A 22,706-nucleotide genomic window follows, 5' to 3' on the forward strand; every position below is an offset into this window, starting at 1 on the left:
GATATGCTGGTGTGTTATCTTATGATTTTAAAGAAATATTCACTCAATTATTTTTTTTTTCACTCAATTATTTTATTATGAAAGGATACCAAAGGTGATTAACTACAAGAAGGTCAATGTCCTAGGATGTCTGAAATCTATACTCAGCCCAAGGAGCAACAAGATTTCAGTGGTATTTTAAGGACATGTCAAATTAGAGGGAAGGGTGCTACAGGGTAGAAACGACAGAGCAGGCTATTGAATAATTGTTAGAAGCCAAGATAGAGACAAACCCTGGAGAAAAGCCACTATCTGGCAGTTTGCTTGGAACCACTTTGGATTTAGTTCATTATGCTCATAAGTTCACTCAGATGTAAACCAAGGTGTTTCCTCTGGGGAATAAAACTATACTATACAGGGGCGCCTGGGTGGTTCAGTCGGCTAAGCGACCGACCCTTGGTTTCCACTCAGGTCATGATCTCACGGTTCGTGAGTTCAAGCCTCACATTAGGCTCTGTGCTGACAGTGTGGAGCCTGCTTAGGGTTCTCTTTCTCCCTCTCTCTCTGTCCTTCCCCTGCTCGCTCTGTCTCTCAAAATAATAAACTTCAAAAACAATTTTTTAAAAACCCCACTATACTATACCTACTTGCTTTTTTAGATAAAAAAAATTAAAATTAAAAAGTTCTATGTTATATCCCAAACTACAACATGCTGCTAATATTAATGATTATTTACTTAAGTAAATATACACAAAATAATCTATGTTATAGCTTTATCTAGGTCCAATGATCAGAAATCAGTAATGGAAATTAAATTACATCGAATTGTTCTTGGTACCTAGATTTTTCCTCATAGGTTATTCACTGCTAGTACCTATTTAAAACTATTTGTACTACATTAAGAAGTCTCAGTTGTTAGGGAGATACATATGGATACACTCACCAATTCTTTTGGAGTCAAGCCTGATGCCACCATAGATATTCTTTTGTTGACTCTTTTTGTTGAAGACATCGTTTCTGGCTTCTCCTTGCCCTCAATGTCTTCCCTCTTATTATACCCAGCAGTATTAGTAATATGAACAGCAGCTGTACTCCTGGCTGATTTTTCAACTTGAAATTGGGGTAATTTCAAGGCAGAGGTTGAAGTTGGCATGCTGCTAACATGAACTGGTTCTGGGGCTCTGTCCACAGAGAGATCAGACTCAGGGTCATCAGAGAAGAGGCTGATTCCAGATTCGAAGTAAGGGGTTCCTTCTGAAAGGCATGAGGAAAGAAGTTTAACCCACATGACAATGAATTTGAATTATAAATAGTATTCATCATAATTCTGTATTTTAAAAATGAAAGTTTAAGTCAACAGACTAAAGAAATATAACAGCATTTCATTGCCAATAACAGGAATACAAGTAATTTTAAATATTCCTTTCGAATTTTTATTACCTACATTCTCCAACTGTTTAACAATGAACATAAAGAACATATAGTACTTTTGTAAGGGAGGAGAATAAGTTTGAAAAAAGAAACTAATACTTGATTTTTGTTTCTTTATCCACAACATCATTGTCTTCTTGACTTAATAAATCATCAGATACCCTTACCAAATTAAAAACAGGAGACCATTCCTAAACATTTCAGAAAATGTCACTCCATAAGGAAGTAAGCATAGCTACACAGAATTCATGAGATTCCTAAAATGACCTTAATGAACATGGCCAAATACTACATTTAGGTACCAAAGTGTACCTTTCATGATAATGTGTTTTTGAGGACTAATTTAAAACTTTCTTTACTGATTAAAAAACTTTGATTTATAAGCCATAAAACACACCATTCAGTTATAGTGATTTATAAGGCATAAAATACCTAGTCATTTATATTCATTAACTCATAAAATAAGAGCTTACTTTGTGGAGATTTGACTCATTTTTCAAAAAAGGGCAGGCCGAAAACTTTATCCTAGGGCCCTAGAATTCTTTTCTTTTACCTTTTTTTTTTTCTTTTTCTTTTTTTTGTTTTTTTTAAGTAATCTCTGTGTCCACCATATCTGAGTTCCGGGTTGAACTCACAACCCTGAGATCAAGAGTCACATGCTCTACTGACTGAGCCAGCCAGGTACCCTAGGACCCTAGAATTCTTATTTAACAGTTGAAATAAAATATTTACAGTACACAAGACTCTCCCATTCTCAAAACTGTTAGAGCTAAACCAATACAGATATATTAACAGCTGCAATAATTTTCATGTAAATTCGGATTAACATTGAAGCAATTTTTCTAAAATGGGTTTAAGTATAACAGAAGCCCTCATGATAGACTACACATGCTAGACATCTGAAAAGTTGATTAACTGAAATATCTTTAGGTCAGATTCAGAGTAAAACAGAAGTGTGCTCGCTTCGGCAGCACATATACAGAGTAAAACAGAAGTGTTTTCTCCACTAGAACAGATAAAATATTACCCAGATCTTGTCTTGGCAAATAAGACTGCTCCATGAAATCTCGGGGCTCTGACTTAGTCAGTTGTAGCTCTTCCCCATCGACAGCCTTAATTAGCTCCTTCTGAGACAGGCAGTTTGTGCTCTGAAGACTGCTTGAGTGGCTGCGCACACACTGCCTAGTATCTAACAGCCGGGATTGAGAAGGAGAAGACCTAGAAGAAGGATGAAAGGAGAAAGGCGCCAGCACAGCTTATGAAAGGGCTCATCATACTTCCGGGGCAGCGAAAGCACAAGTCGAACAGCTTACTGCCAGAGAGACGGGGAATGACTAGTGAAAAAGAACCCGAGTGACTGCCCAGAAGTCTGGATCCACGATGCCTGCCAACATGTCAGGGCTGACAGACAACATCTCCTCTTAGGGTCTGGGCCAAGGCAGTATATGTCTCAGCTGTTTAAAAGCATGTCAGCAAATTTCTGTGTCCCTCGCTCAAATTCTATCCACTATTCCATGTGAGTCCAAATGGATGTTTCAGAATCAATCAGATCTCTCACAAAAATACAAAGCTGATTAATTTTGACATTTCTACACTCATTCTTTCTACCCAGTTTTAGCAGAATTCATAGAAGCATCCCTACCTCCTGCCTTTTCAATGTCCAAAGCCATTCTAAAACCAAAGCCAGCTATAAAGTATTGTTAGAAGAGTATATGCACTCAGTGGTTTATTCCTCTGCTCTTTCAGGTGTTTAGGACTTTGCAGAATAAGATACTTATCAACAGATTTAAAGGACACTTAACAGATTTGAAGAATTAATACTCAAATGCATCATTTATACTTGTCTTTAAATAATAAACAATGGTTAATAATTAAAATAATCATAAAATTATTATAATTATAATGGGTTATAGAATTAAAATAATATAATCGATTATGACATAATATAATAATATAAATTAACAATGAACATACATTAAATAATTGTCAATTAAATAATTATTGGGTGGGGTTTACTACAAGTCAGGCAATAAAACTAGGCCCTGTGGATTAAAGATGAGCAAAACCTGAGTTGTAAAGGGAGGATGCTCAATCAATGTCTAGGTTCTTTAATAGAAGACTCTGGAGGGTACACTGGGGAAGAGGGGAAGGAGGTATAGAAATATTTAGTCTAAAATATATATATTTTTAAGTCTACTTATTTATTTTTGAGAAAGAGAGCATGAGCAGGAGAGGGACGGAGAGAGAGGGACAGATTATCCCGAGCAGGCTCCTTGCTATCAGCATGGAGCCTTATACAGGGCTTGAACTCATGAACTGTGAGATCATGACCTGAACTGAAATCAAGAGTTAGACACTTAACCAACCAAGACACCCAAGTGTCCCTTAGTCTAAATATTAAATGGATGGTTAGCTCAATTGATAAAATGTGGCAATGAGGTCATTACCTCTAAACATGAGTTAGTGCCTATAGAGGCCAGACCTTTGTCTCCTCTGTAAAAGCCACAATGTAAGTCTCCCAGCCTCAAAAATATATCCTCAGTTCAAGAGGCTTGAAAGATAGTATGATTAGATTATTGACAGTTATCACTATTTTCAGAAAGATAAATAAAAAATAAAAATATATGTATACACAGTAGGAACCCAATAAATATGATTCCTGGGGTACTTTGGTGGTGAAGTTGGTTAACCATCTGACTTCAGCTCAGGTCACGATCTCACGGTTTATGAGTTCGAACCCTGTGTTGGGCTCTCTGCTGACAGTGCAGAGCCTACTTTGGATCCTCTATCTCCTTCTCTCCTACTGTCTCACTCACACACTCTCTCTCTCAAAAATAAACATTAAAAAAATATATGATTTCTTTTCCTTCCTAGAGTGGTGAGGTGCAGGACTCTAATGGGTCTGAGATTCTGTCCTGAACTATCAAGTAGGAATAACAGTCCAAACTTGTCCTTCTCCCCCTGTAGTATTGTAAAGATCCAACCAGAAGGTAGATAAAGTGCTATACAGTCTTATCTCAATAATGATTTGAACAGACATCCCTTTAAAGATATTCTGAATTTTCCTGGGTAAATCAATAGCTAAACTTTTTCTAGAGAGACAAAAACTTTGATTAGGGCAAGGGCTGCCTTGGAGAAGAATACCATCAACCCTCAGGCTTGTTTAGCTTTCAGTTCTGAATTTTATTCCAACCTTCAGGAGGGACAGATCGTGCATTTCTTATCTCGTAGCTCATGCCTTGTATAGACCCAGAAAACCTACATACAATTAAACAAGAGTGTCCTGGAACAATGAGAGGTCAGAAATGGCTCTTTACAAAAAACTAGAGCAGTATGGTGAAAAAACTTAATAAGAGCTCAATATAAGTAAAGATGTTACTTAGAAACCACAAATTGACATTTATTACTGCTTACCTTCTCATTCCCGGTTCTTTAGTTTTACTGGTGGAACTATCCAGAGATACTTGAAATTTGTCAGCAGAGAGGCTTTCGGGATTCTGGCTTATAAGGCAGTCACTACTTTTCTCTGAAGTTAATACTGCTTTAAATGGAATAAGAAAACAAAGAAATCTACTTTACTGCTCAGTCTTAAGGGTGATAATTCAGGTGAGGATATCGATTCTTTCAAAAGCAGCAATCTGTAACAGTCAAATTAGTTTTAAAACAAGTGTATCAGACAGAATTTTATAAACATAAGTGATGCAGCACCAAATGAAACAAAATGACTAAAAAATAGTAATGACAATAAAGGACACACTTCAAGACAGGAGTAAATGAAGATATCCAGCTGAGACGAGGCTGCAAAAAACATATATTTTTTGGCCCTAGATGATAAGGAAACAAGAATAGGAAATGAATTTTTATCTGTGCAGCAAAATAAATTATTCTGAAATCCCCTCAGATAACAAGGAAGAGAAAGTACTGGAAAGCACAAAGCACATTCCCTACTGGCTCCACATCAAAGACTAGAGGATGGGGGTTTGAGCTTTTTGTATGTATGGGGAATTAAGACGGGAATGGTCAGATGAGAAAGAAAAACCAGGTGACAGTTTGCTCTCCATTTGCAATGACTAACAAAAAAACAAACAAACAAAACTAATATATACACAAAAACCAAGGTGCTGACTGATAAGGAACCTTGAAGTAATCTATGGAACTAATGATGAAATGGCACCAGAAAGGAAAAAACATACAACAGACCCAAGGCAAAGTTCTGGCATGTTAGTGCATTTTTTTTATTTATTAATTCCTCCAAATGTATTCTTGTAGCACTGCTTTCTAGGAAATGCCTTAAAGGCAGAAATCTTTAAAAAGCAAAAGCAAATACTTAAAATTACAAATGTTTTTTTTTTTAATGTTTTTTTTTTTTCAAAGTTTATTTATTTTTGGGACAGAGAGAGACAGAGCATGAACGGGGGAGGGGCAGAGAGAGAGGGAGACACAGAATCGGAAACAGGCTCCAGGCTCTGAGCCATCAGCCCAGAGCCCGACGCGGGGCTCGAACTCCCGGACCGCGAGATCGTGACCTGGCTGAAGTCGGACGCTTAACCGACTGCGCCACCCAGGCGCCCCTACAAATGTTTTCTACCCACTAAAAAGTCACTGACAATTGTAATTTATTTTGAGCCTTTATTAGAAAAGCTACAATGCATAAATCAAGGCAGAAAAACTTAAACAAAAGGCTGTATTAATTAACCTGTGTTTTAAGTCACTGGGTAGCCTGGAGGGAAATCTAATCCTCAAATGTACTATTTATAGTTTCCTTCATGTGCATCTTTTCTGGACCTGTACATTTCTAGGAACCCAAGAACTCCCAACTGCTGAAAGGAAGCTGAGTCTGACCATGAACCAGCAGGTTTTTCTTCCAACTGTGTATGTAAAGCTTTTTAATTCAGGTATCATTCCCTCCCAAGTCCAGGGTGATAATTGAGAAAAGGTAGTGTGTGGTTTCAAAAAAAGTGAAAGGGTACAGAGCAGGGTGGGGGAGCTTCAGACACAAACAGAGATGTTAAAGTCATTCCACTGCCTGAACGTTTGGCATATGAGTTGCTCTTCTCAATACAATATGGCTCAAGCTACAAAGAAATGAAGCTAACCTGAGTTAGGATTCAATAACTCAACAGTACATAAAAAACACGGGGCAAAACTCTTTTGCTCTTCTTCCTTTATCCGTATTTCATAAACACAAGATCCAGAGCCCAAGTCCTGGAATAGTCCCTCTTAAATCACCCCCTCCTCTGGGGGGTCTTAACATGTTATATTCTTCATGGCTAGGGAAATGGGCTAGACCAAACATTTAATAAACTTACTATTATGTGCTAAGCATTATGCAAAGTATTGGGAGGGGAAATCAAAGGAAAAGACATTGGGGAGAAAGGAAAGATATTAAGAAATGATAAACTACAAAATATAGAACCTACAATGAAATTCAGTTTTAAAAAGTACATAACCCATCCATGCCAACTGATTCAGAATTTCTGGGGCAGGGACCTAAGAATTTTGAACAAGTGCTTCCGGAAATGAACGTACTGCCAGACGGAAAAGCTCAGATATGTCTGAAAATCACTTCCGCTATAACAGGTTATAATCTTACAAATGATAATGTTTGCTTTATGAATGACAGGTAATTGGAAAAAAAAAAAAGTACCTGATAGGAAATAGCTTTACTTGTAGAGGAAAAGTACACATAATTTATAATGGGTAAGGATATACATTTGCACAAAAATATGCAGACTTGGGAATGACCCCTAGATAAACCATAGGGCAGATCTACGCTGAGGGCAGGACATTTGATGTAAAGATCCTACAAAAGGAGCTTTCTTCATCTTTAAGGATACTGGATCTTAAAAATAAAAACTGGTGAAATCCAAATAAGTCTAGAGTTCCATTTGTTACTAGCAATGTACCAATGTTGGCTTCTTAGGTCTGATAAAAGCACCATATAATGTAGGATGACAACATTAGGGGAAACGGAAACTAGATAAGGGGCAGAATTCCTGCAGGAACTCTCTGTACTATCATTGCTATTTTTCTATAAGCCTAAAACTATTCAAAAATAAAAAGTCTATTAAAAAAGATGTCAGTACAGCTAAAGGTAAACAAAATACCCTTCCCAGGATCAAGAAGCTCGCTTGAATTTCAGTTCACCTCACACCAATTTAAGAAAGGAAAAGGCACAAAACTTGAATTGATATTAAGTTGATACTCATACTCTTTCAGAAATAAAGCCACAAAATTCCAGAAATCATATCCAGAAATCTCCTTTCAGTAAGTCTGGGGTGTGTTTCAGGGTTTTAATCATGCAAATTAAAACACTTACGGAGTGACTACTATGTTCTAAGAGTTCTCTGCCCTGTGGAATCTACACTCTAGTGGGAGGTAAGGAGGAACTCTACATAGTAAGCAAAACAAATTGTGTATAATTAAAAGCTAATAAGGGTTATGAAAAAATAACAGTATAACAGGGGAAAGTGGGGCTGGAAATGTCAGAGAGGTAAAAGTTACAATAAAAAATATGGTGGTTTATGGTAGATCTTACTGAGCATTGCTCAGTAATTTAAGATCAAATAAGTAGCATTTGAGCAATTTGTACAACATATTCCAGTTATGCCAAAGAGATCATGGAGGACACTCTCTGTGGAGCTGGGAGAAAGGACTTTTTTCTTTTTATTTTCGTAGTAATCTCTACATCCAATATGGGGCTTGAACTCCGAACTCTGAGATCAAGAGTTGCATGCTCTGCTGACTGAGCCAGCAAGGTGCCCAAGGAATTTTTTCTTTTAAGCCAGGAAATTTTCTTTAAACTCTTTAAAAAAATTAATTGAAAGAGAAAGAGAGAGAGAGAGAGAGAGAGAGAGAGAGAGAATCTCAAGCAGGCTCCACACTGAGCACAGAGCCCAATGTTGGGCCCGGCCCCACAACCCTGAGACCATGACTTGAGCCAAAAGCAAGAGTTGGATGCTCAACAGACTGAGCCACCCAGGTGTCCCAAGCCAGGAAATTTTCATAAGCCTCTCCTCCATCCTATCCTCTCAACATTTACCCATCCACCTGATTAAGCGCCTGACTTTGGCTCAGGTCATGATGTCATGGTGTGTGAGTTCAAGTCCCACATGGGGCTCTGCTGTCAGTGCAGAGCCTCCTTCAGATCCTCTGTCTGTCTGTCTCTCTCAAAAATAAATATTTTTTAAAAAAGGTTTTCAAATCCATAGTATACTAGAATGTATAAAAATACAGCATTTATGAAATTTTAAAATGAAAGAAAGCAAGCCACAAGAAACATGTCATCTGAAGATCTTCAGGAAAAAATAAATGCACAACCCCACCTCCTGTCAAAGAGGAGACAGTAGATTTACACACATATTCAAAGCCAGACAGTAACATTTTCTGCATTGTGCATTAACATGGAAAGTCTAGTCTGTTTTTAGACTGAAGATAGTGAAAGCACCCCAAAGAAGAGAACCGTGCTGGGGACGAGACTTTGGGCTTCGTTATCTGGGAGATGAACTAAATGAAGGTACAGTTACAAAGAAAGCATTTAAGGAAATACATTTTGAACCACTGCCATAGCAACAGAGTTCCCAGCTTCTCATGCATGAGCTACTGTTTCTCCCTGAACATGAACATACTGCAAGGCGCATTCTGGGATCGGAGCCATAGTATTCTGGAGAATTAAGACTTGATTTCCTAGAAAGATGAAAAGGAAGGCCCTAAGGCCCCCAGCCAGACTGGGGAAGGAAGCGACAAAGAAGGGACCTGCACACTAAATTAGCTGGGTGGGTATCATGGAGACAGTGGGGAAGACCAGTTTGGGAGGGCTCACCACACCTGCCAGTCCCGAAGCAGCAACACCCTCTGTGGCACCCGTGCCTACGCATAGCCTCTCATCTCTGTGTCTGCAGATCTGCCCCTATTTAAAACCTGCCCGATGTGCTGTCTTCCACAAGATTCTCTCCAATCAAAAACTCAAATTTTCATCTCACTTTCCTTCATTTACACCACATTATTCCTCAGCTCTGTGCTCACTTCTTACAGGAAGTCAGCTCTGATCAATCCCAACCTGCTTTGTTATTCTAAATGTCTTCTCTCAGAGGTCTTGTGGTCTTGTTGATCACTAGAACACTGTTAAGTTCTGAGTCTCCCGGACTCTCCCACATAACTAGGCTTTCTGTGGATCATGGTGCAATTCCTGACACCTAGGACATCTGTCTCTCAAAATTGGAAAGCACATTAAATAGGGCTTTGGGATCTGACACCACTGTTATACGGGATGAGTCTTGTTTTTCATGTTTTCTAGAATGATGGAGTTTCCTATTTCCAATCTCCCCCAACTCACTCAGCTTCCTATGGGCTCCTCATAGCTTCTCCTCATTGTGGGTACTCAGACAGTGACACTTCATGACTGTCCTGGTTACCTTGTAAGGCAAATTAGTTGTGAGCAGGGACTAGAACCAAGGCTCAAAATAAAATTACCCATGGAGTGACTCAGCAAACCTATGCTGAGCAAAGAACATAAAATGTTGGAGTTAGGCCCACACTTTGGGAGGGGAAAAACTTTGCTTTGGCCAATATTACAAACCTTTCTCTGATGTGTTTTGTTCCGGATGGAACAGGTCCTCAGGGGCATAAGAATCTGTTATGAGGGCAGGGGAGCTGTTAGAAGGCTGGCTCTCGTGCTGCTCTAACACGGCTTCCAGTTCGGCCATTTCCTGCTGGAGCTTGATCAGGTTGTCTTGCATGGTATCCCTCTGCTACAAACATTAAGAAATGACACCAAGAAAGTCACACTCTTTTAGCAACTTGCCAGACAGCAGGAATATGTCACACCAATTAATTTTAGCATGGAAACCGAAACCATCTTGAATGGAATTATGAGTTCTGGTTGAACACCTTTTCATCCAACCATATTCCTACAATTAAGGCCCATGAAGTTATTTCAGAATGATGTCAGAGCAGGGAAAAAATGCCTCAAACTCTCCCAAACAGACTTGTTTTATTGTGATGCCCTTTCAACGTTGGTTATTTTCTCTTAAAGCTAGGGAGCAAATGGGGCGCCTAGGTGGCTCAGTCAGTTGAGCGGCCGACTTGGGCTCAGGTCATGATCTCACAGTTTGTGAGTTTGAGCCCCGCGTCGGGCTCTGTGCTGACAGCTCAGAGCCTGAAGCCTGCTTCGGATTCTGTCTCCGTCTCTCTGCCCCTCCCCCACTCATGCTCTGTCTCAGAAATAAACAAACATCAAAAAAAATAAAAAATAAATAAATAAAGCTAGGGAGCAAAAAACCAAAATATTCAAATGCTTTCAATATTTTTTTTTTTTTATTTATATATGAAATTTATTGTCAAATTGGTTTCCATACAACACCCAGTGCTCATCCCGCTTTCAATATTTAAAATTAGCAAGATTCTGTAACATTTTACCCAGGCCATGTTTCACAGACTTGGTGCTGTGGGACTTACAAGAGATTTGAGTTAGTCCATATAGTAATGTCTGCCTTCTGGTTATGAGGACTCTTCCTTTTCTGGGATTCTTTGAACATTTAGTTTCCAAAAGAGCGAGCAAAGAGCTAATTGACTGGTTTATCTATTCATTCAACAACCATTTGCTGACCATCTATTATATGCAAGGCACTGTTCCAGGGGCTTACAGCCCTCGTGGTGTTGCCATTCTGGATCCAGAGAGGGTACCAAGAGATCACAAGAGACAAGGACCCGCTAGAGGGAAGGATTTAGCAGAAAGAACCTTAGGAAATCCTATAAGGACTGTTACTGTTTTTAATTCAAGATAATGGCTCTTCTTGCTTATGGGACTTCTGATGTTTATTTCTCCATTTTAAGAAGGTATCTGCTAAGTCTTAGGTTTTTGATAAGCAAAGTATTTGGTAAGTGAGGAGCCTTGCAAAAAATACATGTCTTCATCACTATTTGAAGGAACATCTATGGTTGCCAGCAAACCCCAGGGAAACACAGATTGTTTGACCCTCCTTCTCTTCTGATCCTTGAACTTTGCCCTCTACTAAAAACAAACCATCTACTTTTCTCCTGCTACACTGTGTTCATAGTTTTCAGATGTTTCTGACCAGAAAATGTGCTCCCAGCGTCACAAAGGCTTCCGCGGCTGCCCCGAGATGCCTTGCTGCCAAAGTCTGCAGCAGCGCCATTGCCACCACGTGGTGCTTGTGGGTAGTTCTGTCAAACCCTGGCCATGGGAACTGCCTCAGTAAATCTGGAATGAAACCATACACAGGTATCTGACAAGCTTCAGAAGCTGTATTAGTCACTTCTGCCATGACGACCACATCTAATTTCTCTGTTGCCATTAAATACGTTAGAAAATCAGGAAAAATAGTAATGGGAGAATTGTAATTAGAGAGCTTGCCTTTGGGTTTTCCCAAAGGAATCACTTTATAACCTAAATTCCCTTGTAGGTAATTGCCCAGACACATTTGGGAGACCAAGACCAAATTGGTTACTGAGGGTTTTTTTTTTTTTTTAATTCTAATTCTTAAATGTTTCTGGAATTACCCCTATTCTTCTTTTCTATTCCCAGTATATGCTACTCTGATCTCTTTTAATACAGCTGCATTACTGTGGAAGTTCTTTAAAACTCATTATTGCCCTCAGGATAAAGCCCAAATTCCTAAGCATAGCATTCAAAAGGCCTTTCACACTCTGATTTTTTATTACTTCCCCAAACCACCCATATGCCCTGTTTTCCAGTTACACAGGACAACTTTGTGCTTTCTGGACATATCGGGCCTCTGTGTCTTTGCCTTGATTGCTGCCTCCCTTTATTATTGATGTAATAATTCTTCTCATCTTTCAAGGCCCAGCTCAGATGGCCCCTTCAGAAGTCCCCACCAAGAATACATCTACTACCAGGAACAGATGATCCCTCACTACTTCACTGGCTAACACACTAGTATACAAAAGTGGAATACTGAACCCTTCTTAAATTTTATTTTATTTAATTTTTTAAATGTTTATTTATTCTTTAGGGAGAGAGAGCGTGCATAAGCACAGGGGAGGGGCAGAGAAGAAGGCAGAATCCCAAGCAGACTCTGTGCTGACAGCCTCAAACTCACAAACGGTGAGATTATGACCTGAGCCGAAATCAAGAGTCGACATTTAACCGATTTGAGCCACCCAGGCACCCCAGGACCCTTCTTGATAGGTGGAATCCTTCTTAACCATTTTTGTATTCCTAATGCCTAGCAAGTAGTAAGTACTCAGTAAACGTTTAATGCAGAAATGAACTAATGAATGAGTATAGTTAATCAGTCTTTAATTAAAAAAAACCAAAAAACAAAAAAAAACAGGGCACCTAGGTGGTTTAGTCACTTAAGTGTTTGACTTTGGCTCAGGTCATGATCTCACGGTTCGTGGGTTTGAGCCCTGCATCGGGCTCTGTGCTGACAGCTCAGAGCCTGGAACCTGCTTCAGATTCTGAATCTCCCTCTCTCTCTACCTCTCCCCTGCTTGTGCTCTCTGTCTCTCAAAAATAAATAAAATGTTAAAAAAAATTAAATGGTACCAAATTAGGTTTCTCTATCTCCTATATAGTTCTTCTTAGTTCTGTTAAACAGTTGGAGGGAAAAGATCCTGCTCCCATCATTTTGCCTGTCTGTTACTTTAAATTTCAGTTAGCCGTGAAAACTGACTAGCTCTGTTTTGAGAAGATTCTTGATAAAAACATTTTGCAAAATGAATCTTGAACAAGTAGACACATCTCTAGGAAGAAGATCGGGAATATGAAAAACAAAGGGGTAGTTTATTGAATGTCAAATCTAATGCACTATAGCTAAGCCCAACAGAATTAGAAGCTGGAACCTACAACCTTAAAACACAAGGGACAAAAAGGTGAAAGGCACTGGTGAAAGTTTGACAGGGCCCCAAATCCACCTAGGAGTTGCAGAGAAAAGGCCTCCTTAGTCTTTTCATTCATTTTGTCGCCATGGCAATCCTGTAGGGCAGGAAGAATATTGGTGACAACTCAGGTACGAACAGACTGAACAGGCCACTGTCTCAAAGATTTCTTCCTGACTCCAGCAGGTTTCAGTCCTAGAGGGATCTGCTCTGTACAGAAAACGGGCAGAAGACCAGCCCTCTCTTTCTACAGCCCTCACAGCAATGTCAAGAATTAGAAGATTTTAAAACTGGATACCACCTGGTGTTAGCAAAGGTGCAGGGAAGTGAGAACCATCAAGTACCACAGGGGCTGCAAGAGTATGGATTTGTTCAATCTTTCTGAAGAACAATTTAACAATATGTATCAAAAACGAAAAATTTCAGTTGTAGGAATTTATATTAAGGAAATCATTGGGGATGCGGGCAAATCTTTAGCTACTATCAAGATACTACTATAGTGCTGTACATAACAGCAAACTGGGTCTCTTACTTTGAAACCCTCATATTCATTAATAGGCCAAATAAATCACGGCTTACCCAAAGGACAGAATACTATATAGTAATCAAAAATGAGTCATTGAGGGGCACCTGGGTGGCTCAGTTGGTTAAGCCTCTGACTTTGGTTCAGGTCATGATTTCATAGTTCGTGGGTTCAAACCCCATGTCAGGCTCTGTGTTGACAGTTCAGAGCCTGGAGTCTGCTTCAGATTCTGTGCCTCCCTCTCTTTCTGCCCCTCCCCCATCACACTCTGTCTCTGTCTCTCTCAAAAACAAATAAACATTAAAAAAAAAAAAAAGAATCACTGAGGAAAACTGAATGACATCGAAAGAAAAAAACATTACAGTGGAGTATTATGTATTTATGTATTTTAAAAATTTTTTAAATATTTTTATTTATTTTTAAGACAGAGAGAGACAGAGCATGAATGGGGATGCGGCAGAGAGGGAGACACAGAATCCGAAGCAGGCTCCAGGCTCTGAGCTGTCAGCACAGAGCCCGACGCGGGGCTTGAACTCACAAACCGTGAGATCATGACCTGAGTTGAAGTCAGATGCCCAACCGACTGAGCCACCTGGGCGCCCCATGGAGTATTATGTATTTTTTAAAGATAAGGAGTACACCTATCTTTGTGCATACACAGGAAAATGGAAGAATATGCATGAATAGTTAATAGTAATTATTCCTGGGTAACCCATAGAATTTAATCTTTTAAATAATTAATGTAAGCATATGGCATAAAATTCAAGGCACAAAAGAACATTCAGAGAATAAGGCTTCCTCCCCTTCTCCCAGTCTGTTTCCCCACTCCAAGGGCAACTACTATTAGCTGTTCAGTGAAGATGGTGGTGTTAATCTTTATTTATTTATTTATTTATTTATTTATTTATTTATGATGGGTGTTAATCTTTAAATACTGTGATAGAGAGTACTTTTTCAAGGAGACTGTTCTGCCTGTAGTACTGAAACATTCATGTTACCAAATGTTATAGATAGGACAACGCTCCTATTCCCTTCATAAGTAACCACAATATTGGTCTTGGCCACGAGATACAGGAAGTAAAATTGTGTTACTTTCTTTTTCAAAGAAAAAAGAGGACTTACAGGCACCAAAGAACAACTAGCAGATTTAAAAAGAAAGAACAAAAAGAAATCTCCACAAAACAACAACAGGCTAGATCATCTCTAACAGAACGAGAACTCTGTGGGCTCCAATTTGGAAACAAGAACAAACAAACGCCTCTCTTTAATACAGTAGTGTCTTCATAGATATTTTTGCTATAGGGAAAATTGCTTTTTTTAAAAAATATTTTTAAAAAATATTTATTTTCGACAGAGAGAGAGAGAGAGACAGAGTGAGTAGGGGAGAGGTAGAGAGAGAGGGAGACACAGAATCTGAAGCAGGCTCCAGGCTCTGAGCTGTCAGCACACAACCTGACATGGGGCTCAAACTCACGAACTGTGAGATCATAACCTGAACCAAGGTCAGTCACTTAACCGACTGAGCCACCCAGGCGCCCCTAGGGAAAATTGCTTTTGAAGGTTTAGCTTATTCATTAAATTCAGGATGTAGTATTCACAGTCAACCAGATGGGTGGGTGGGTGGGTGTGTGTGTGTGTGTGTGTGTGTGTGTGTGTGAAATAAAACGCAGCCTGAGTTCCGTTCAGGTGCTTACCACTTACTCTGAGGAGACAAGGTACCACATACAACTGTTATACCATTAATTCTAAAGCATGATAAAGCAAATGTCAGAACGTGGGGTGCCTGGGTGCATGCTACTGAACACAGAGGACACAACACACACACATCCACATAGGCTTTTTACCTGAGTGGTTAAAATATCACTCTGAGAGGACACCCCTGAACAGTCTTCAGAGAGGCTTGTTTCACTCTCGTACTCAGATGCCGCTTCACCTTAAATGATGATAAAAATAGCTTCAGATGTGAAAACAGCACATACTGCAACTCGTATCCTTCTCTTCCCATTGGTGGGACAAATTTCACTTTCATGTCATGCAAAATGATTACATTCCTTGTTTTGGGACACCTGGATTTCCTGCTGGAAATCATAACAATGAAAACTAGAAACAAGTCCCCCAACAATTATATCTCATTCAAACAGAGAAGATGTTCTAGCTGGGTAAAGGACTTTTAAGGAAAGGCACCTAAGGAGGAACATGTATAAAGTTTAAGAAGCAGTTACTTTAGTTGCACTTGTAAACTTGTAAAATGTACTCTCCCAAAAGGCATCAACATTTAGCTCATTTCTATATTACAGATGGTGGCAAACACAAAAACCTGGTTCCAATACCTAAGTTTGAATCCACACTCTGCTCTTCTTCGTGATTATCCTCTTCCAGGCCAGGTTCCCTTTCATCATCATATGAAACCAACTCCTCATCACTCAGAACGTCCACATTTTCGGACTGATGCCTCACTTGTTTGGAAGGAGGATCAAACATCAAGAAAGGATCCTGGGTGTTTGTATTAACAGCCGAGTCTTCCGATGCACTGCACTGTGAAGAAAATAAGCTACCGGAACACCTCGCTTCCTCACTAAGGTGATGTTCCTGGGACTCCTTTGCTGATGTTACCTGGTTACTGCAGTCATGTAAGCTATCCTTCAATGATTCTAGGTTCACCTCTGTTTTCTTAGACAGACCCTCCGTGGCAATGGCATTATGGCTGATAGACTGAGAAGGTACACTGGTTACTTTACCAAATAGTAAGTGTTGGAAGCAGGGAAGCTCTTCCTCTTCACTAGACATGTTCTCTTCTGAGGACTCTAACTTCCTGGTCTCTGTTTGGTGACCCTGAGCCAGATGTGTATGGTGTAAAGGGCTAGGGCTCCTTCTGAATTCTCCTTTCTGGACACTCTTGCCAAAAACAGCAGATCTTTCCTTAGCACTTTCAGCAAAGCTGATTTTTCCCTTTATTTCATCACCATTTAATAGGTCATTGGGTGTCTCAGAACAAACCTGAGAAGCACGGCTACTTTCCATAGGTTGTTCTACATTATCGGAAATTAGACATGGAGAAAAATCTGCATTAACAGACTGAACTACTCCTTCATTTTCTCCTTGCCTTTTCATTTCTGGACATTTACAATTACTTATAGGAAGACTTTGCTCATAGACTTCAGGTTGCATAAGACCTAACCTGAGCATAGCACTTAACTTAGGTCCTCGGTTTCTACCCAGTTCTGTTTGAATGTTTTCACCACTGGAACCTACTTCATTAATGCTAGAGCCTACTTCATTAGCACTGGAACCTACTTCATTAACACTGCTTGAGCTAACTTCTTTAAAAGTGTTTTCTCTAATGTTATTTTGGCTAATTGTGCTCACTGTACTTTGAATGACGCTCTCATTTCCCACTGCTCTTTCAGGTGACATTGAACGCTGCTCAAACTTTTCCTCTGACAGGTTTTTCTTACATACAGCATTAACAGATGATCTGATGGGAGAAAGTGGTGGTATATGATAAGGGTTTTTTGAAATGTCATGGTTATTTGCAATAAAGAGTTCAGTTTCATTGCCTCTGAACTGAGATGACTGACAGAGCCCAGGGACTCCTTTTATGCTACATTTGGCATAATCACCTGGCTTCTCCACTTTCTGACTGACTGCAGAAAAGCCTGCAGTTGCACGGACTGCCTGCACGTGCTTGATTTCAGACTGTTTCTTTCCCTGATTTTCTTCTTTTTGTTCATATTCAAGAGTGACTTTTGGACTTTGTTTCCTTAAGGACGTGGAACGGGCCCAGATTGTAGCACATTCCTTTTCTGGATTTCCTGGATTTGAAAACAGAGCAAATGACTGACGTTTTGAAACCTTGAACGTATTGTATAAACACTGCGTATCAAGTTCATTCTCTTCCATTTCTATACTTGTCTCCTGAGTATGGTTATCTTCACGTCTCAGAGGATCTGTAAAACTCTCTGTGCCATTTCTAGTATCTTTGGAACAACCATGGATAGCTTCCTTGGGGTTTTCAATTGCTGCACACAGACTCACACGTTGATTTGGTGCTGTTTTTGCCTTCCCTAGGGTGTCAGCTTCCAGTAATGAGATACTATCCTGAGTGCCATAATCGGCATCAGGTACCAATGAAATACTGGTACTCTCTACAGATCTTTCAGTTTGCAAACTTCTTCCTCCACTCGATACCAGCGCTTTGGGATCTCTGGTCCTATCAGACACGTGAATCGTTCCTCGGCTCTCTTCTAGTTCTTCTCTTTGAATGCCAGGGTTGACAAACTCTTGAAGTGTATTAGAACTTGAACAGTTAGTAAAAACCCCAAGTATGTTTGTTAAATTTAGCTCTGGAAAAGTGTTACTGGCAAGTCTTTTATTTATTTGTTTACTTGGCTTGTTACGTTTCTTGGCTCCAGGTGCAGGTTCTTTATTTTCCATGAGTTGAAGTGTTTTGCTGTGTCTGACTAGCATTTGTTCCGAACTTTTTCTTTTCACCATCTCTTCACTGCTAGAACAACTATCAATCTGTAGTTCGGTATGATCAGGTGGGCTTGGATTTCTATTGACTACTAATTCCAGCGCACGCATGTGCCTGGTAGAGGACTTCCTCCTCAGCCTGTTCTCCTTAGGTGCCCTTGAACTGTGGCTATTTAATTCTGATTCCATATTACTTATATTGCTGCTTATTGGTTCAGCTTTGGTTCTAAAAGCAGATTCTTTTTCCAATGATTCTGTTGGCTTAGAATTTTTCTCTTTCTGAACATAATCACCTTTTGTCCCATTCTCAGGACCATTATTTGTTATATTCATCACATGACCGTTTTGCCCTATTCGATCGGTTCCCTCAATTAGCTTTTCAGGAGTCTTTTGAACAATGGCCAAATCTACTTTCTTGATAAAATCCTCAGGATGAAGGCCTGCTGTAGATCTGCTTTTACGCTTTGTTTTATTTGTGAGGGGATGGGCTTGCGTTATCTGAGGTTCTATAGCACATGCTCCTATAATGAGATCTTCACTTGTGTGGCTCAAGTTAGGAAGGCTTGCCTTCCTCCGATAGGTTTTCCCAAATATTTTATCTTCAATATTACTCTCTACTGGTTTGGTGTGGACTCTTTCACTTTCACATACCAAAGCATCATGAGGATCACTGGCCATTAAGTCTATTTTCTCAGAAGAACCAGAATATCCATCCACTACATTTGGAACTTCTACTGCACCAGCTACTCCAGGATTCGATTCAGATCCCCCATCATGTGAGTCATCAGAAGTTAACATTTCATCACTTCTGGAAAACCACTCATTAACTTTCTGTATGCTACTATTCAGTGTTATCCAAGGTACATCTTGGGAATCTCTAGGACTGTCAGAGCATGGAGATTTCTGCTTACTCAGTTTTCTCCTACACAGGGGATCAGCATTCAGAACTACCTTTTTCTCTGTGCTGGGAGTCTGCCTATCATTACATGTTTCCTTACTTTCAGCCCATCTGCTCTGTTGGCTCCTTGCTACGCCAGGCTGTTTGCTTTCATTACAGAATTCAGCCTTTTCTACATTCATTCTGCCTTTAGTGAGTAATAAACTGCTGTTCTCATGCTGTAATGAGCTGGCATGAGTATTTGTGGCACATGGCTCCACATGCAAGTTTGAAACAGAAATACCCTGATACTTTTCTGGATGCTTTTCAGTTGCATGCTTCTCAGTGGCGGTCAAATCTTTATTACTGGGTTGACGATGTTCAATATTTGTTATGTCCTCAGAAAATTCACAAGAGGCTGAAAGTATACAAAAACAAGGTGCTTAAAAACTGAATTATCATGAAAAAATAATGTCCTTCATACAACTTGCAGGGTAGAAATAAAGCAACTGGCTATTTTTAGAGAAACTAACCTCATAAACCACCAAATATACTGAAGATGTAGCTCATGCCCTTTCCCAGAATTTCTATTTATCTAGATTCTCCTTATTTCCACTCAAGATAGTTAAAATTTTAATTTCAGAATTCCCCTTATTCATAAAACATACCTCCTATTTCTGTAACCTCTGACAATGAACTTAAAGCAGACTGGGCATCAGACATACAGTGCTCTATCTTCAGATTCATACTCTATTTAAATACCAGTATACAAAAGATGAAATATAAACATATCAATTAAAAGTAAAAGGCAACAATCAGTTACACAGGCTACTATTATAATCACATCAGTCTAGTGTCATTGAAATAGATCAGGCTGTACCATGACATTTGAAAAAGAAAGATATTCTAACTCTGCCAAGAGATGTTGTGAATTATAAATGTCCCAAATGGTCTTCAGAATAATCTAATTACAGTACTGAATCCACCCATTCTCTCTTCATTGCCCATTAAGTTGGGAAGACTTGTCATTACCCTTTTTTGCAGGATTCAAACTGGCTTCAGCTCTGGCTCCTTGAGGGGTGATTCCTAACAATTCGTCATCTCCCACACTATAGAGAAGAGATAGAAGCCTTAATGCGAAATGCTAGTTACATGCTCACAGAGTTGTCAAATGAGCAAGATCAAGTATTTTAGCTCCTCTAGGTACTATTGCAATAAGCTGATCAATTTAATTCACTTTCTGAAATTTTCTCTCTCCTTTAGTAACTTCCAGTCATAGTGAAATGGTCAACGACTAAAGAAGGAAACACATTCACAAAAATCAGAGTAGTGTAGATACATTGCTTTACGGATGTGCAAAAGAGAACCAAAATTTAAATGGTAGCCGAACAACAGTCAAAAGATGGTAGAGAAAAATACCCAATGAAATTTAAAAGTATATGTTAATGAGGGGCACCTGGGTGGCCGACTTTGGCTCAGGTCATGATCTCATGGTTCTCAAGTTCAAGCCCTGTGTCGGGCTCTGTGCTGACAGCTCAGAGCCTGGAGCCTGCTACAGATTCTGTGTCTCCATCTCATTCTGCCCCTCCCTTGCTGGTGCTCTGTCTCAAAAAAAATGAATAGGGGCGCCTGGGTGGCTCAGTCGGTTAAGCGTCCTACTTCAACTCAGGTCATGATCTCACAGTCCGTGAGTTCGAGCCCCACGTTGGGCTCTGGGCTGATGGCTCAGAGCCTGGAGCCTGCTTCGGATTCTGTGTCTCCCTCTCTCTCTGCCCCTCCCCCGTTCACGCTCTGTCTCTCTCTGTCTCAAAAATAAATAAACGTTAAAAAAAAAAAAAAGGGGGCGCCTGGGTGGCGCAGTCGGTTAAGCGTCCAACTTCAGCCAGGTCACGATCTCGCGGTCCGGGAGTTCGAGCCCCGCATCAGGCTCTGGGCTGATGGCTCAGAGCCTGGAGCCTGTTTCCGATTCTGTGTCTCCCTCTCTCTCTGCCCCTCCCCCGTTCACGCTCTGTCTCTCTCTGTCCCAAAAATAAATAAAAACGTTGAAAAAAAAATTAAAAAAAAAAAAAAGAATAAATGTTAAAAAAAAATTTTTTTTTTAAGTGTATCTTATTGAGAACGCAAGAGCAAAGATATTTAAACAAAGAGAGCACTGGGATGGAGTAGACACTCCAATAGAATGCAACACTGCCTCTGTGCTTCTTTTCCAACTAAAAATCATTTCCTCCCAACTGAGAGATTAGGAAAAAGTCATTCGTAAACAAGATCTGATTGGCAATGACAATCACCATAGATCACCAAAGCCACCACAGATCTTAGAGTCAGGCAATAATTCCTAAGGAAAGTAATTTGACAGGTAACCCAATTGGGGTGGCTTGTAGATTACTGTAGAATTGATGTAGACAAAGCTTGAGGGATAGATGGAATTAAGGAAGAGAAAAAGAATTGAAAATTAAGTCCTTTAGTATTTTCATGAGCCAAAATTACCACTGTGTCAATACTACTGTTCAAGGAACTAAGTTAGACATGACCATGGGCTGGAAGCAAGTTTGACTGGAGTTCTGTTATTTTAAACTCTTTTAGACTCTACTAAGATAGGCTTTCTCAGCTATAAAAACAAATAACCATCAAGGTCTATTCCAATGCTATGATCCTAACCGAAACACCAATCCTTAATACTAATTAAATACAAAAATGCCGGCTTCATAGACAAAGGCTCTCTTCAACTCACCTGAAATAACTTGCCTTATTCACTGTATCTTCAGAAGAATCAGATCCTAAAAAATTCCCCAGATGACCAATCAATAAAAGGATTTTTATTAAAAGGGCTAAACTCAATAAATGTACTTGTTGCAAAACAGATATTCATTCAAGAAATATTACTGCACACTCACTATACACAAAATTTTCAGGCACAATGATACATATGGCAGCCAACACAGAGACGTAGTTACAAACACAGGATCTGACACCAGAATTCCTAAGGTTGAATCACAGCTCTGCCCCTTGCTAGTTTTGTTATCTTGGCAAAATGTCTTCACCTCTGTGTGCCTTTATTTCCTCATGTGTAAAATAAGTATAATAATATTAACAACCTCAGAAGTTTGTCATGCATTTTAAATGAGTTATACAAATAAAGCCCAACAGTGCCTAGACCACATAAGTGGTCCTAAATATTCACTATTATAGTTATTTTGTTTATTTTTATGACACAACATCTGTTGTCTTGGAACTTATGATCCTAAGACGAGAAAAGATTTACAAGTAATTTCAAGAGAATCTCCTAAGTGTGATGGTAAACATACAGTGGTGTTTGGGAGCCCAAAGACGACCGGTCTTTCTTTCCAATTATAAAAACGTTCTAAAAGATAAGACAATCAGAGACCTGTTTGAACTGAGCTTGGCTTCTTAAAAGTCTTCCTAGCCTAGTACAATGTATCTTGGATCCCTCTAAATGCTGTGGCCATCCCATTAGGTTATTTCTTATCCCTACTGTCCATCCTTCCAAAGCATATTTACACATGCTAGACAGCCTTCCTTTTGCTCTTTTTATAAAATAAG

General features: G+C 39.5%; 1 protein-coding gene across 10 annotated transcripts in view; it reads right to left on the bottom strand.

Annotated features, from left to right (window-relative positions):
* The window catches only part of BRCA1 (BRCA1 DNA repair associated), a 59,181-nt gene that overhangs the window by 14,908 nt on the left and 21,567 nt on the right, over positions 1–22,706 (bottom strand). For 4 of the 10 annotated variants that reach the window (XM_086687403.1, XM_086687402.1, XM_025917666.2 and 1 more), the window contains exons 8-15: positions 21,877–21,922; positions 20,178–20,254; positions 16,126–19,563; positions 15,640–15,728; positions 9,989–10,160; positions 4,825–4,951; positions 2,438–2,628; positions 923–1,233 (exon numbers count right to left, since the gene is read on the bottom strand). In XM_086687403.1, coding sequence (XP_086543529.1) covers positions 923–1,233; positions 2,438–2,628; positions 4,825–4,951; positions 9,989–10,160; positions 15,640–15,728; positions 16,126–19,563; positions 20,178–20,254; positions 21,877–21,922 — 4,451 coding nt within the window. The remainder of the gene's footprint in view (positions 1–922; positions 1,234–2,437; positions 2,629–4,824; positions 4,952–9,988; positions 10,161–15,639; positions 15,729–16,125; positions 19,564–20,177; positions 20,255–21,876; positions 21,923–22,706) is intronic. The other 6 variants (XM_086687405.1, XM_086687406.1, XM_025917667.2 and 3 more) reach the window with 3 other exon arrangements.

This window comes from Puma concolor, chromosome E1, assembly GCF_028749965.1.
Source record: "Puma concolor isolate L17-30 chromosome E1, mPumCon1.1.hap2, whole genome shotgun sequence".
In the NCBI taxonomy this organism is placed as follows: domain Eukaryota; kingdom Metazoa; phylum Chordata; class Mammalia; order Carnivora; family Felidae; genus Puma; species Puma concolor.